The sequence below is a fragment of the Aspergillus karnatakaensis genome, assembly GCF_047715665.1.
Source record: "Aspergillus karnatakaensis strain CBS 102800 unplaced genomic scaffold BJY04scaffold_24, whole genome shotgun sequence".
Classification (NCBI taxonomy): domain Eukaryota; kingdom Fungi; phylum Ascomycota; class Eurotiomycetes; order Eurotiales; family Aspergillaceae; genus Aspergillus; species Aspergillus karnatakaensis.
In genome coordinates this window covers 84,838-100,591 of record NW_027395736.1, presented here as the reverse complement: position 1 = coordinate 100,591, position 15,754 = coordinate 84,838, and the positions used below count along the sequence as shown (strand labels likewise).

The 15,754-nt window shown below is 50.9% G+C and overlaps 6 protein-coding genes across 6 annotated transcripts; 4 read left to right on the top strand and 2 right to left on the bottom strand.

The window, feature by feature from the left end:
* Positions 1-103: 103 nt before the first annotated feature.
* BJY04DRAFT_227814 (uncharacterized protein) lies at positions 104-1,498 on the bottom strand (the record flags this gene model as incomplete). Its single annotated transcript, XM_073718714.1, has 1 exon — positions 104-1,498. The coding sequence occupies exon 1, from the start codon at positions 1,481-1,483 to the stop codon at positions 104-106; it is 1,380 nt and encodes a 459-aa protein (XP_073571201.1). The 5' UTR covers positions 1,484-1,498.
* A 333-nt stretch (positions 1,499-1,831) lies between these two features.
* Positions 1,832-3,730, top strand: BJY04DRAFT_57724 (major facilitator superfamily domain-containing protein). The gene is made up of 4 exons (XM_073720669.1): positions 1,832-2,291; positions 2,350-2,514; positions 2,574-2,931; positions 2,995-3,730. The coding sequence occupies exons 1-4, from the start codon at positions 1,894-1,896 to the stop codon at positions 3,577-3,579; spliced, it is 1,506 nt and encodes a 501-aa protein (XP_073571200.1). The 5' UTR covers positions 1,832-1,893; the 3' UTR covers positions 3,580-3,730.
* Positions 3,731-4,177: 447 nt separating this feature from the next.
* On the top strand, positions 4,178-5,797 carry BJY04DRAFT_207501 (DNA-protein crosslink repair co-factor UBX5; the record flags this gene model as incomplete). The annotated part of the gene is made up of 2 exons (XM_073713863.1): positions 4,178-4,649; positions 4,707-5,797. 2 exons carry the CDS (start codon positions 4,178-4,180, stop codon positions 5,795-5,797), a joined length of 1,563 nt encoding a protein of 520 aa, XP_073571199.1.
* A 218-nt stretch (positions 5,798-6,015) lies between these two features.
* On the top strand, positions 6,016-9,376 carry BJY04DRAFT_188799 (putative Ste20-like serine/threonine protein kinase). Its single transcript, XM_073711279.1, has 5 exons — positions 6,016-6,355; positions 6,580-6,671; positions 6,734-6,764; positions 6,819-7,135; positions 7,194-9,376. Exons 2-5 carry the CDS (start codon positions 6,620-6,622, stop codon positions 8,858-8,860), a joined length of 2,067 nt encoding a protein of 688 aa, XP_073571198.1. The 5' UTR covers positions 6,016-6,355; positions 6,580-6,619; the 3' UTR covers positions 8,861-9,376.
* A 398-nt stretch (positions 9,377-9,774) lies between these two features.
* On the bottom strand, positions 9,775-12,703 carry BJY04DRAFT_227812 (putative C6 transcription factor; the record flags this gene model as incomplete). Its single annotated transcript, XM_073718713.1, has 5 exons — positions 9,775-10,687; positions 10,744-12,115; positions 12,176-12,292; positions 12,344-12,378; positions 12,519-12,703. The coding sequence occupies 5 exons, from the start codon at positions 12,701-12,703 to the stop codon at positions 9,907-9,909; spliced, it is 2,490 nt and encodes an 829-aa protein (XP_073571197.1). The 3' UTR covers positions 9,775-9,906.
* Positions 12,704-13,392: 689 nt separating this feature from the next.
* Positions 13,393-14,898, top strand: BJY04DRAFT_227809 (L-rhamnonate dehydratase). The gene is made up of 3 exons (XM_073718712.1): positions 13,393-13,568; positions 13,634-13,856; positions 13,912-14,898. The coding sequence occupies exons 1-3, from the start codon at positions 13,479-13,481 to the stop codon at positions 14,883-14,885; spliced, it is 1,287 nt and encodes a 428-aa protein (XP_073571196.1). The 5' UTR covers positions 13,393-13,478; the 3' UTR covers positions 14,886-14,898.
* Positions 14,899-15,754: the final 856 nt, after the last annotated feature.

Here is a 15,754-nt window from a genome sequence, read left to right as displayed (position 1 = left end):
GCGCGCGGTGACCAGATCTGCAGCCGAAGGGAGTTGGAGGCTTGGGGAAATGATAAGGGTTGGACTAGTTAAAACTGTGATCTAATTGGTTTGATTTGATTGTTCACCAGGCTTCTTGCTCGGTTGTTACAGGCAGCTGATCTAGAGAGCTAAAGGCTACATGACCTTCCTTGATCACGGCTAAGAAGTTGTCCGCATCATCCAGCACTGTGATATCTTCTAACGGGTTCCTCTCGAGAACAACCAAATCTGCTAGGAATCCCTCCTTGATCTGTCCAAGCTCATGCTCTCGCCTGATCATCTTCGCACATGTTATTGTGGCACTGCGCAGGATTGTCAAGGCATCTAACACCTGTGATCGAATGCTGAATTCCTTGCGCTGGAATTTCTGCATCCCGGCCAACAGGTCCGAACCGTAGCAAATAGGAACACCGGCTTCATGGGCAATCTTCAGGGCATTGAGCCCAGAGCCCATAACAGTTTTGTTCTTCGCAGCACATGCCTCGTTCAAAAATTGGGTGTATGGAGGTATTGTGAATGCCTCATGCGTGACCAAGGTTGGTGTCAGATAGATGCCCTTCTCGGCCATAAGCTTTGCAGTGTCACGATCCAAAAAATTCCCATGTTCTATACCGAGTACCCCATTGTCAATCATGTGCCGGATCGCTCGTACGGTATAGGCGTGTGCAGTCACGTAGGTGTCGAAGGTGGCGGCAGTCTGGGTGATTGCGTGTAATTCGGAGGGGAGGAACTGTGGATGGGCAAGGTTGTTCAGCCGGCTGGCAATGCCACCTCCTCCCATGATTTTGATGAAATCAGCTCCTTTTCGAATCTCGTCCCTCACTGCGACAGAACATTCTGTTGGTCCGTCGACGATCCTGCCAATCCCTGACCGATGACCTCCACAGCATTTGGAAGTAGGATCCTCGTCTGAGAATGATGCTCGCTGATCTCCATGACCGCCTGTTTGTGACAGGGCATGGCCTGCGATCGAAAGTCGCGGACCGACAACGAGCCACTCATCGATGGCATCCTTCAATGAACCATCAGCGCCGCCGCAGTCTCTGGCAGTTGTGAATCCTCGTCGAAGCATCTCCTTCGCGAGAAATATCGTCCGGAAATTGTTCATCGATTGCGGGATATTCTTATAGGTGCTCTTGAGATCCGACTCGCCTGGCGTCGCTGTGATGTGAACATGACCGTCGATGAGGCCGGGGCAGAGAAACTTGCCCTGGAGGTCGACGACTATGGGCGATGATTGTGTTGGTGTATCCTCGTCGTCTCCACTAGAGACAGAGGTAATTCGGCCTCCGCTCGCCGTCACTACAGCGTTATTAATGATCCGACCTTCGACAGGGTCTATGACATTAGCGTTGATGATTCGGAGCGACCGATGGGCAGGAAGTAGCCATGGCTTCTCGCCCACCACCGTTGTAGGAGGGGGTCTTCGGGTGCTGGTCTGGCCGCAGTCAATCTGTGTCATTTTTAAGCAGGTTCTTGAATTGGACTGCTATCAGTTTTACCTATGTCTTAGTTGCGGGATTTTCGCAATCTTATACGGAATAAAATGTCCCCAACCTCTCTGAAGCAGTCGGGTTAGTGTACCCGAAAATCTGCTATCTTGCACCTTCGGCTCCGGAGCCGAAGTTGGAGATACCTAGCATCGTTTCTCGATCCGAAGAACATACGATGATAGTCCTTATCATGCAGTCCTTCAATCTTAGGGCAACGATCCACGTGGATAATATGGCTCTGGTTTTGCATATAAATGCCCCAGAATAACCTCTATCGTGGGGATATCCAAGGACCATGACCCGGCACTCGGAACACCATACAGTATCGCGCTTGAATCTCTCCTCTTCCCTTGGCATATTGTCCTGTACAGAGTTTCAAATGACTGAAAAGCACGATATGGCAGAGAAGACCCTCAGCCAGGAAGAATCCGGCCAACATGAAGCTATCATTGAGTATACACCGGAGGAAGAGCGCCAGGTTCTACGCAAGATCGATCGTTTTGTTCTTCCCCTGCTCTGTATCGTCCAGTTCTTTCAGTGTGAGTCTAACCGCCGTGTTACATCCCGGATGCCGCTCTCTAACTTCGGCTGTTTAGACCTCGACAAACAGTCTATCGGGTTTGCGGCAGTGTTTAACCTCTCTGACGACCTCGGAATGACATCGCATCAATATTCCTGGGCCGTGAGCTCGTTTTATTTCGGGCAGCTGACGGCTCAGTACATTTTCATCTACCTCATGAGCCGCTTGCCAGTCGTGCGATTTGTGGGATGCATTGTGTACGTTCTCACTCTGTGGTGTGACGAGGATGAACTGACATATATCGTCCTCCTTTAGCATGGTCTGGGGAATCGCTGCAGGATGCTTAGCGGCGCCCAACAACTTTGCTGGATCTACTGCTGTCCGGCTTCTTTTGGGCTTCTTTGAAGCCGGGGTTTCGCCTGCATTCGTTCTCATCACCAGTGCTTGGTATAGAAAGTCTGAACAGAACTTTAGAGTCGCGTGAGTTCACCTCTTTGTGCGCGCCGACATATTGAGCAGTATTAAACTGACCTGGTTAGCACATGGGTTTCTTGCAACGGACTAGCCCAGATACTCGGCGCCCTGATCATGTACGGCGTGGGTATGGCAAAAGAGACTGCAATTGCGACTTGGCGAGTGATGTTCCTTGTTTGCGGAGGTGGCACACTCCTCGCGGGTACTCTTTTCCTCATTTTCATGCCGGTGAGCCCTGATCGCGCTTGGTTCCTTGACGAAAGGCAGCGCAAGGTCGCCATTGCTAGGCTCGCCTCCGACAGGTTATCGAAGGAACAGCGTAACTTTGATAGATCACAGGTTTGGGAGTTTATAACTGACCCTAGAGCATGGCTCCTGGTGCTCGGGGGCTTCTTCAACACCCTGGCCTCACCAGTCATCAAGGTACGTAATCTTCTGGGGCTACATCCTCGTTGAGGTAAATGTCTGACCTGGGTATTGCCTTAGTTCGCGACTCTGGTTATCAACGGCTTCGGTTGGTCAAAAATGAACACAATGCTCGTCAGTCTTCCAGCGGGAGCAATCCAAATCACATTCGTCTGGATTATTGTGATCGGTATTCGAGTTACACCTTTCCCGCGCTATGTCTGGGGAGTTGTTTCCTGTCTTCCCGCACTGGTTGGAAACATTGGAGTAGCATCGTTGCCTGCGGACAACAAATGGGGTATTGTGGTGTGCACTTGGCTTGCGACCGTCTTAACGCCACAGATGACCGTTACGCTGGGGCTAATCGGCTCTAATATTAAAGGAATCACGAAGAAAACTGCCGTTAGCAATGGGTACTTCATCCTATATGCCGCTGCAGCCATCGCCGGACCACAGCTATGGACTAAACCGCCGCGATATACGGAGGGAGTTGTCACTGACATCGTCTCGATCGGTCTCACTATCGCAACTTTCATTCTCTTTGGTTTGATGGCCGCACGTGAGAATCGCCGTCGCGACAGGGTCAACGCCGAAACACCTTTTAGTCACACTGGAGACGATGATTTGACGGATAAGCAAGATCTGGGTTTCCGGTATACCTTGTAAAGGTTTCAGAGTCGTCTGCGCAGGGACTGGTTAAGAGGGCTATCATCCTTGTCCGTTTGTTAACCGAATCCATTTTCCAGTATGATCTTTTAAGCATAATGTAGTCTATCAATGCCAATAAAGAGTAGTAGAATCTGCACGCCAAATAGTTTGTTCGATGCGAAGTAGAAAGCCCTGTGATCAATGCTTGGAACATTGTGACCTTACATAAGTGCCGGACAAACCATAATCCGAGCTATAGGTATTCTTCGTCTGCGTCACTCCAGCAGCCTACCTAACAGGAGCTTGCAAGCAGAGGTCATATGAAACATCTTTCCCGTCTTGCACTCTCTTTGCTTTTTAGCCCTCAGAACAAACGCCACTGGTCTTTTTCTTTCATTCCTACCTTATATTCCTCTTAGACGATAGAACCTTTGTTGTTATATTCCCAAACAAGCGTATTGGCGGGGTTTGCATCTGTTTGCATTATTCGCCTTCAACCTTGGGAATCGAACGTGCTTTGCAGCAACACAATTTCAAAGTTTGCAAGCTTTCGACGCGATACGCAGCTTTACCTCCACTCGCTACACTTAGAGGCTCCACGATAACCTTATTCGCCATGGATGGCGACGTCGTGGCCCAGTTCGCCGAAATCACGGGCTCAAACCCGGAGCTCGCAGCTCAGTATCTACAGTTGACCGATTTCAACATCGAACAGGCGATGCAGCTGTATTTCGATAATAATGGAGCTCCACTGACTCAAGAACCCGTTCCATCGACCTCTGCGCCTAGCAGAGCCTCCCGCCCCGCATACGAAGATGACTCTGGGGTCGTGCATCTTGACTCTGACGATGAGGATACTCGAGCTACACCGCGAAACCAGCCAGGTGATGCAGCCACATTTGAAGATGATGCCGCTATGGCGCGTCGCTTGCAGGAGGAAATGTATGGCGCACAGGACACAAACGATGACGTGCGGGCTCCGATGGCCCGCACGACTGAGACCCTTGTTGGACCGGAAGCGGATTTTGGCGGAGACATGCATGAAAGTATTCTCAGTCAAGTCCGTAACCGCCAACAGAGACGAGGCAGTAATTCTCTCCGCTTGTAGCTGGCTTCGTTCTCCTACTGACAGTTGTCTACTCTAGATCGACCGGGCATTTTCAATCAGAGAGATACGTCATCAATATGGACCGGCGAGGACGAGGACGAGACACACCGTGAACGACTGGCCGAAGCGACAGGAGGGGCTTCGGAAAAATCCGAAAAACAGAATTTCCTCGCCGAACTGTTTCGACCTCCCTTCGAGATCATGTCAAGACTGCCATGGGATCACGCTCGAGACGAAGGCCGCGAAAAAGAGAAGTGGCTGTTAGTGAACATCCAGGACCCGTCTATCTTTGATTGTCAGATCTTGAACAGGGACTTGTGGAAGAATGCCAGTGTCAGAGAAACGATTCAAGAACATTTCGTATTTTTGCAATACACCAAAGACGATTCTCGCGCCGCGCCGTACATACAGTACTACTTCCAGGGCAGCGATGTTTCCGATAACTATCCACACATCGCCATTGTCGATCCCCGAACGGGTGAACAAATGAAAATATGGTCGGGGCCGCCAGTGATTCCGGCGGCAGAGTTTTTGATGCAGCTCCACGAGTTCCTTGACCGCTACAGTCTCAAACATAACGTCCGAAACCCAGTTGCTAAGCGAAAACCAGAGTCCAAAGAGAAGAGCATCGACGCTATGACGGAAGAAGAAATGATGGAGTTGGCAATGAAGAATAGTCTCGGTACGGAGGCTGCACAGTCGCGGAGGGTGGAAGATCCGGATGATCTAACCCGCAGCTTTGGCGACATTAAAGGTAAAGGAAGAGCAGTGGATGAGGATGATGTTGAAATGGATGATACAGAGGAGAGTGGGACTGCTGAAGCAGGGACTTCCGCGTTTGCATCCATTCCAAATGATCGACCACATACTGAGCCGGCTGCTGACCCTGCAACGACAACACGCATCCAGTTCCGGCACCCCACTGGAAGAGTCATTCGTCGCTTCGCGTTGAATGATCCAGTTAGCAGGATCTACGAATGGCTAAAAGCCGACCCTCCATTGCCAGACAAAGCCGGAGTCGAGTTTGAGCTCAACTCCATGGGGCGCAATCTAATCGATGTGATTGACCAGAGCGTTGAGGCAGCCGGTCTGAAGAATGGTACTGTCATGATAGGATTCATTGAGTGATACGACCAGCAAGGGTGTTGTCGATTCCTGTACCTACCCAACATGAGACGATCTATCACGGATAATGACCTATCACCTAATAATGAATTCGGAGCTGATTGATGCTCTATTTTCCCCACTAAGTAACTATAACTATGACTAACCACAAGTAAACGGTACTTGGTCTCACCGCCTTCAGGTACATCCGCTTAGCGCCCGGCAGAATCAACCAAACAAACCCCGCATTGGCTCCAATCAATTATCACCGCCCGTCACAGCTCCTCTATCTTGTTATTGTTGTTGTTTATTTTACTCTATTTCTGTCGTCCTTCTTTCTTTCTATCTAACTCCCTGGTTGCAGACCATGTAAGGGAACTCTCAGTCTGAAACATTCTATTGCCAATACCTTATCAATTCCTCCTCCCATGACTTGACCTTCGGCTGAAGCAAGGAAGGATTCCCTGTCTTGCTCCCGGGGCTCAGCCGCTCCCTGCTTTTGTTCAAGTGTTGACGTCGAGGCGATCCCACCATAACAGGGGCGAGTGGGACTGTCAACAAACAGATTCTAGAGCCCTTCTGGTATTCATCCCCATCCCTTGATGCAAAATGAATATCGATTCTCGATTCCTTCTTTCTTGAGCTTTGTCCTCCCTTCTTGTCCTGTCACCGCCCGTCGATAAGTGAGCACCTTATCACGGCTGCTACCCCTCATAAAGTGCGCTTTCCTGTTCTGCATGCCTGTCTGCATTGTCTTCAACGCGAGGCTCAATTTTGTTCCAATCTGATAATAGGGCTTTGTACAGTCCCAGTGAATGATCAACGAACGCCCGAGGCGCTGCCAAAATGGAAGGTCTGGTAGATCCAGAAACACTGTACATGAAACAGAATTGCATTGGTACGCACAACTTGGACACATCACAACATTCCTTTGCTTTGCGACTTCTAATAATGTTGCAGGTGGTGGAAGTTTTGGACGAGTGTACAAAGGGTATGAAATCGTCCGCTTCGTCTCAGAATTCAGTACTGATCAAGCCATCTGCAGTGTCGATAAGAGAAACGGAAAGTCAGTCGCCATCAAGATAATTGATGTCGAGAATGCCGAGGACGAAGTCGAGGATATCATTCAAGAAATCGCCATTCTGTCCGAACTCAACTCTCCATACGTCACGAGATATCATGGGTCATACTTGAAAGGGTCTAGCTTGTGGATTGTCATGGAGTTCTGCTCCGGAGGCAGTTGCTCTGACTTGATGCGTCCAGGCCCTATCCCAGAGGAATATATCGTCATAATAATTCGAGAACTTCTTCGAGGGCTGGATTATTTACACAGTGACAAGAAACTCCATCGAGATGTTAAAGGTACATTGTTCACTGTCGCTGATTCTTCCGAACGATGGCTGACAGTTCTCGCTAATAGCTGCGAATATTCTTCTTACGTCAGGTGGTCAGGTGAAGCTTGCGGACTTTGGAGTCTCCAGTCAGCTATCAGCTACCATGACCAAGAAAAATACCTTTGTAGGAACCCCGTTTTGGATGGCACCGGAGGTGATTAAGCAATCAGGATATGACTACAAAGCAGATATCTGGTCACTTGGTATTACCGCAATTGAGTTGGCCGTCGGAGAACCCCCGTACTCAGACATACATCCCATGAAAGTCCTGTTTCTGATTCCGAAGAATCCACCGCCTACACTGCAAGGGGAATACAGCAAAACATTCAAGAACTTCGTTGAGCTTTGTCTACGACGCGATCCGCGAGAGCGGCCCACAGCCAAGGAATTGCTTGAACATCCCTTCATCAAGCGTGCCAAGAAGACCAATTATTTGACGGAATTGATCGAGCGATATGAGCGTTGGCAAGCAGTTAATGGAAATAAGAACGGGGAGGAGGATGATGAGCTAGACCACGAGCCTCAATCAGCACCAGCCATGGCCGAGGAAGATGACGACCTCTGGGACTTCGGTACCGTTCGACCGGTCGGACGAGGACATGCTTTGAACCCAATGAAAGTGACAGACCTCAACGCGCGGGGCCGAGACTCAAGAGACCGAGATAGCAAAGCTGAACCTCGAAAGGAGCCAGCAAAGTCGAATAACTACCCACCCACTCCTGTTGTTCAGGCCAAACACACGCCTGCTGTTGTACCGAAACCACCATCACCGTCAAAAATCCCATTGCCACCATCACCTGTGAAGTCAACCTACATTGACAGTTTCCCTCAAACGCCTTCGCACCTATCTCAGTTTCCACAACAGCAACTGAAGGAAAGCCCTGGCAGTGAGTACGACAGGGCTTTACAGCAATCCCTGGCGCAGGACTTGGGATTCCTTCAACTTGACCGCTCACCAGGGGCATCCATCACAAATTTCATAGACAGGGAAAGCCCGCTATCAACACCCCTATCTCAACACTCGCGCCCATCTCCTTCGAGAGAAGCAACAATACAAGGACACATGCAACCGTCTCCGTCTCGGAAGCCTGCGGAACAGCAGTCTAGGTCTAGTATGGAGCCATTACGACCCCAACCTCCACTATTCTCACAGCCGAAACCTCAACCACAATCCAACTCTCCTCCACGTCCTCCTCCTACACCGAAGCACACATCACAACAGCTACAAGCACAGCCCCAGAATAGCATACATGCTCCACTGCACAGTCTGCAATCCGGTCTTGTGAACTCTAGTGTTCAACCATCCTACCGCAAGCCAGTCAGCTCAAACCCGCAAGAGATCAAGCAAACACCAGTAACCAATGATGTTACCGCACTGAACAGTGTCATCCTCCCTGCTCTACAGGAAGCCATCCGTCGCCGTGCTCGATGCCTTGATCTCTCCACTCGCTCGGCAGTATCCGACGATGGCGAGAGCCTAAAAAGATCACTAGAGCTCCAATCCCGAAGGGAGTATGCCCAGGAGATGATCGAAACGCTCTCCAGCGATCTAGGCAGTCTTCTTACGCGGATTGAGCGCTGGGACAGTGATGCACCTGTCGGCATGGGCGCTGGCATTCCTTCCTTCCTCGAAGGATTTCTTGAAGAGATACTCGTCCGTATTGAGCCGGCCGAGGAGGACGAGTTTCAATAGGCGTCGATTTGCCCATTTTGTGGACTTTTGTTCTAGAACTATGATCATGACTCGCTCAGGATAAATCTGGTGTTGTACTTGTCTCCGTTAGGGTACCGGGTTTTCTTTACTGGATGTGTACTTCTCTTCTTCTTCTTCTTTCCCTTTGTTTGCCAGGTAAGACTACGGTTTGATTACATTGTCTGCGTTGGGAAGAAACGCTGGTGTTTCAAGATATAGGGCTGGCCCCTCTAGAGTTTCCAATCTTGAACAATCAGTCGAAGCTTACTAGTATATTTTTGCTTACTTTAACGTGGTATAGTATGACATTGGGTAGTACACGATTATGGCTGGATTAGCAACCAGTACTCAGACGCCAACTGTCTCGCCTTAAGGTCCAATTTCCAATGGCCGGAGATGGAAGATGCATTTAAGGTTCCAAGGTTGGGGTTAACAAATGAACATATGACAGGCAAGCGCGGCAAGTACGACCGCCAGTTACCCGCTGCGTACTATACGTATATACATAAACTTGGCTAGAAATATGGATATTTAGGCTACCTGCCTTGAATGGGCGGGGCCATGGGCCATCCGGGGAGTTTATGGAGAAGAGCTAGCTAGCTAGTGATACAGGGTCAAGTTCAAGCGATGTGCCTGTGTCCAGTTCTTGAGAAGAGACTTTGGACGCGCACGGCAGGCTGTATTGCAGTGCCGTGCTTGATGTTATCTGAATCGGTCTGGCGGAGATTGGTCTCGTGTCCGACCAGTGCAGGCGCGGTGCGACGTGTCAGCGTCTGCCATTGAAGGCGGATGTTTCGGCTGCGATGATGCGCTGACTTTCTGTTCCATTGAGCGAAGCAGTCGAAAGGTAAGAGAGATTGGTCGAACGGCTAGCCCCTTTATGCAGGCACAAGCAGAATCTGTCAGCACTGTCCGACAGTATGGCCGGACAATGACATCGGAGTCGTTGACTGACTTGGTGACAATTCTATCCGCAAGTGATTATGAGGGCACATGGCTAGCGCAGATATTGATACAGTATTCAGAATGTGTTTTTCTTTGACCAACTAGCCACCAGGACGGAACAGCCAATCGGTTTCAGGCGTCGGGATCAAGTAATTAGTGATGTTGAACTCGTTTGTATTGGTAGGTGTGCCATCCACAATGGGATTCGCAGATCCGGCCCCGGTGAGTCCGTGTATTGACATAGGGTTGTTAACAGCTTCGGTCATATCAAGGGCGCTGATATCAGGGGCTCGGCCAGCTGGTACGCGAGGGACGTTAAAGAAACCGAAGACATCGAGATACTCTAGTTCGTTCGGCGCTAAATTCCTCGAGAGGATTCCAGCCGTCGATGCTGCGTTTTGACTTGCCGCTGGGGACGAGCGTGGTTGGCGGGAAATCAAGAAGTCCAGATCAAAGGCGCACCGACGCATATCCGCCAGGATCTTTACAGATGACGGGGTGGACCGGTCGCCATCAACAGCGCCAGCCTGCTGGTATTCGCCGTACTCGTCAAGGACTCGCTGCAAAAGTGAGCTGTAACGCTCTGCGACTTTCCAATATTTGCCCATTCGGGAGAGTGTGTCAACGATAAACATGATATCGGGGCTGACAGTATGAGCGATTGTAGACCCGTGAACGAGCAGCAAGCGAGCTGAGACCCAGAGTGTAAACGCAAAGGGCGGCCCGAGCTTGTCTAGAACCCCATTGTTGACCACGAAACGAGTCACAGAGAGAATATTATCGACAGCCAGCAAGCACCGCTGACTTGCACTGTAAGACGGTGTGAATATAGGAGACCGGGTAGTAGGGTATGCTGCCGATGAATGGAGCCGGATGACCGCGCTGTGGAGATGTTAAAACCGGCCATAAATATCATAAGGAAGAAAAAGTTGGCTTACGTCTGATAGACAGAATGTAACTGTACCCAATCACAGTGGTGTCCTTTATGTTTCGTTCCACTGAATGCCCGAGATGCGTTTTCGTAGGAATACTCAGTGGGAAGATTGAACTCCCAAGTGGTCAACTCATTATCCAGTTTGCGGTATGTGGTTTGCCAGTCCTCTACATCTGACAGTGCTCCAATGTCGACAGGCCGCTTGAGAAATACATGGATGCGCGACAGGATCCCTAGTATCTCAACGTAGAGCCCGAAAGACCCGACGTTTTCCGAGCGAATGAGATGATCAGGCCGATCATTTGAAGCCTGAAACCACCTTGTCTGCACTGGTTGATTCTTGATGAAGTACTCGTCCTTGCAAGGAAGTTTGCGATCAATATCTTTATCATCAAGAGCGAAGTCAAAAGCCGTTGCGAGTGTGGAGTACCGATCGAGAAGGTAAACCATCCAGAAGAGCCGACGTCTGCCTTCATCTTCAATCCACGACTCTGATTCTGGAAGAGTGACGGCCCGTAAGGTGTATATTGACGGGTATACGGGAGATATAAGGGTGGATTTTGACTCAACAGCCAATCCCAGTTGAACCACTGATCGCGTTATCAAAGCCAGTAATTTCCATCCGGGTGGTCCGTTTGAGGAGCCGACCAAGTCGAGGGCGAGAATAACTAGCGCCTGCAGTGCTTTTACCGACGAATTCTCGAGGCCATATAAGAGCACCTTCTGCTTTGAAGAGTCATGGTATCTTTTTCGAGCTTGTTCGGTGAGGCGAGTGTCGCTGGAGAAGCGGAGTGTAGTTGCGACAATAGCATAGAGTACCATGCGGTCCGCTTCCTCAAGTGGAGAAGGGCCAAAGAAAGTATCGAGTGTTGTTCGTCGATGCAAAATTGGACACCACGTATTAAGGTGCTCAAAATAGAGATCCACTAGGGCATATAAAAGGTCATAGGGCGGAAGATCGAGTTCAGGATCGGCGAAAGACTGTTCTTGATTGCCAAAGAGATTGACGGGTACTTTCAGTGAGGACTCGTTATCATTGTAGTCGTTTTGCGGGGTAGTATTCGTGATTTGTGGGAGAGATGTCACTGAGGGGAGGCTGGCTGGAAGGTGACTTTGTATGGCGTTCTTGACTGAGACGTCCGTCGGGCTCGTGATAGAGGGCTCTGGTGGGCGAGGAGCTGACGGCACGGATGATGGATCCTGCTGAAAGTAGAATGGATTCCTTGGACTAGGGCCATGTGCTGCAGAAGGTTCTGAAGGGGAGCTATACGACATGGGGCCCGGCTGGGAGAGATCATGAGACAACCGCGGCTGGCCTTGAAGGATGTGAGTCTCGATGAGACGAGCCTGTGCCTGTATGACCTCCTCCAGCCTGTCTATGGTCGAGTCAGGTTAGTCTCACACTCGCGAACACACAGCGAGGCATGTCCACATACCGAGGCGCTGCTCTAGCTCTTTTCCGTATCCTGCGCGAAGGCCAGGCTTCTTTCGTTCTTTGTACTCACATATCTGGCCATTGCGCGTACACCATCCACAGCTTGGTTGAGTCCGGTCTGCATTGTTAGTCAAGGCCACGAGGGATTTGGAAAATAAGGTAAACATACCACACTTGACCTTGCGCTGTTTGCATAATTCACACCTAGGGCTGTCAATTTAGCTTATTCAAACATGGGCAAGGCATGAGAGCAGATCTAATTCATGACAGGCGGGCAAGAGTAAACAAAGTGTGCAAGGGGAGCAAAGCTGTCAGGCACGGACAGAGGTGAGGGGTGGACTAACGAGACTGTGAGTGGCCGTCTGCGCTTCAAGCCGCGAGAGGATCCATTCTGAGTGAGGCCAGTATCACTGTCAAGAGCAGACCAAGACTCATCGGCACTGTGGTCTTTTTCCTGATCATAAGCCGGAAGCAGGGGGGGTGGCGGGGTCAGTTGTGAGGCAGATGCCGCAATAGCAGTGTTCGGCATGATGCGTAGCGAGGCTGGGGATCAGGGGATCAAGCTCCATGGGCCTTCAGTAGCGGGGGCGCATGATGAACAGCAGCAGTTCAGGACATCAGATGGAAAAAGTGATAAGAGCGGGTCTAGAAGAGGGAGAATAATTGGAAGATCCTTTCGTCAGCGGAGGAAGTGCAGGTAGGTAGGTAGGTAGGCCTGGCAAGTTCACGATGCAGAGGAAAGGAAAAGCCGGGGAGAGGGAAGTTGGTTTGTTGCTCGTTAGTTGGTTAGCCTTGGTCCGAGCACCACTTTTCCGGGGATGCTGCCTCAACCCTCAGGCACGAGGCATAGTGTATTATCTAAGCGGCATAAAAAGGCATAACCCCGCATCGCAACACGAGGCTTGGCTCTCCACATTCTCAATGTCAATATTACTGTCCAGTGTCAAGTTGTCAACAATGTCTACTGTCCAGAGGCGGAGTAATATCCAGCCCTCGTGACTCCCGCAGTCTGCACATCTCCGGAGGAGAAGCCTCTGGAGGCCGGCAACTGTGCCCGAGTAATAGCCGACTGGCTGCTTTTACCCAGAAAAGTGGTCGCTGATCTCGGGCGAGCATTGCCCCGAGCATAGGACTTTCTCCGAAGGGTGCCACGCCCGCCCCGCGACCCCGACGGAGCTGCTGTCCTCAAATATCCTCCCTGCCCTCGTTCTGTGTCCTTTCCCTGGATTTATTCTTCTCTATTATATCGCCTCTCCCCTCTCTGTAGATTGGTGCTGCTCTGCTCCGCCTCACTTATCGCAACCATGGGCTCCACTACCGCTTCATTTCCCCGCATCAAGGCCATCCGCACATTCATCATCGATGGTGTCGGTTCTGGTGGTGATTATCACAATGTACGTCGCTGAGCACCTTTCTTCATTGATTACTTCATACTGTGTATCATGCTAACTAATAGCAGGTCAAAGGTGGCCACTGGCTGATCGATAGCAACATCTCGACCCCGATGACCAAATGGGCACAATATCGCGGATCACGAACATCCTGGGGTATCAACGTGCTGGGCTCATTCTGCGTGGAGATTGAGGCAACGGATGGAACCAAGGGTTTTGCTACGGGGTTCGGTGGTCCTCCTGCCTGCTGGTTGACACACCAGCACTTTGAGCGTTTCTTGATTGGCGCAGGTATGTAAGTCTGCTACAGGAACTCATGCTTGTGAGCTAACGGTCTCGCGCCTAGACCCCCGTGACAACAATGATCTGTTCGAAAAGATGTACCGCGGATCCATGTTCTACGGCCGTAAAGGTCTCCCAATTGCCGTCATTTCGGTAATCGATCTCGCCCTCTGGGATCTCGTCGGCAAGATCCGCAACGAGCCTGTCTACAAACTCATCGGCGGTGCCACTCGCTCTCGACTCGACTTCTACTGCACGGGACCCCAACCAGGATCCGCAAAGAAGGCCGGGTTTGTCGGCGCAAAGGTTGCCCTGCCTCACGGCCCCGACGAGGGAGTCGAGGGTCTCCTCAAGAACGTCGAGTACCTCCGCACCAAGCGCGAGGAGGTTGGCCCCAACTTCCCCCTCCGTGTCGACTGCTACATGTCTCTGAACGTTCCCTACACCATTGAGCTCGTCAAGCGCGCCGAAGCCGAAGGCCTCCACATCGATTGGTGGGAGGAGTGCCTCAGCCCCGACGACTTTGACGGCCACGCCCTCCTCAAGAAAGCCCACCCCACTGTCAAATTCACCACCGGCGAGCACGAATACTCCCGCTTCGGCTTCCGCAAGCTCGTCGAGGGCCGCAACATTGACATCCTTCAGCCCGACGTCATGTGGCTTGGCGGTCTCACCGAGCTCCTCAAGGTGTCTGCCCTCGCTGCCGCCTACGACCTCCCTGTCGTCCCCCACGCCTCAGGCCCCTACTCTTACCACTTCGTCGTGTCGCAGCCCAACACCCCCTTCCAGGAATACCTCGCCAACTCAGCCGACGGACACACCGTCGAGCCCGTTTTTGGCAACCTCTTCACCAACGAGCCCATCCCTGTCAACGGATACCTCGATGTCTCAATCCTTGACAAGCCCGGTTTCGGTCTTGAGCTCAATCCCTCCGCTCCTCTGATCTCCGCCGCCTCAATCCTCAACCCCGCACCCCAGAAGAGCCTCCCACCACCCACAACGGAAGAGTCCAAGGCTGAAGCCAATGGCACGCACTGAGTAAAACAAACAACGATCAATCTACAAACATCATGACTACATGTATATAACGGCTTTTCCTTTCTTTCTTATAGTTATCCAGATCAGACTTGAACCCATAGAACAAATCAATCAAATATCCAAATCTCTCAATTTCTGCTTCGTACTCTATCTCAACCTTGAGGGACAGTTACTCTCCTCCTCACAAACGTCCTCCGAGGCAGGAAAAAAAATCAATTCAAGAAAAACAGTTGAATGTGCACAGTGCGGCCCTCTCCCCGACACCATCACCCCGGCGGGGCCTAAAGTTACCCACTGGTGGATCCCGCGGGGCATCTCGGGCCATCAATAGCACGAGCAGCGCGAGAGGGGAATTCCTCCACCAATTATGTAAGCGTTTTGCCGCCTGTTCCGCCCGCGTACTCTCTCAGGGTAACAATATTAATGCAGTGCAGCACTGGTCGGATGAGCGAAAGAGGGTCGGGATACGAATACGGCTATATGTGCATGCAGAGTAGGTACTGGAGTAGGTATCACCGGGGGGGAGGGCGTCGGGGCCGAGAGATATCCGTTGGATGGTAATAGAGTGAGTGCTATATGTGTATTCGGGTGCCTGCGGCTGAAGGAGAGAGGGTTGGTACATTATTCTTACCTCTATCGTCACGAAGTATATTGGGTCTATTTTCATGCAGCTGGAAGCCCTTACTTTGATGGAGGGTGCCGATGATTGGTAAGGATGATTGAACGTTCGATTTTCATAATATATAACTGACCCAACGGCTGGCAGGAAGTGCATTCTGCCATCGACGGAGATCCAATTCGAGCAAAAACATCATTCAAGTCCAGACTTGGAAAAGGGGATATCAACCTGGAGAATAATATACAAGCGA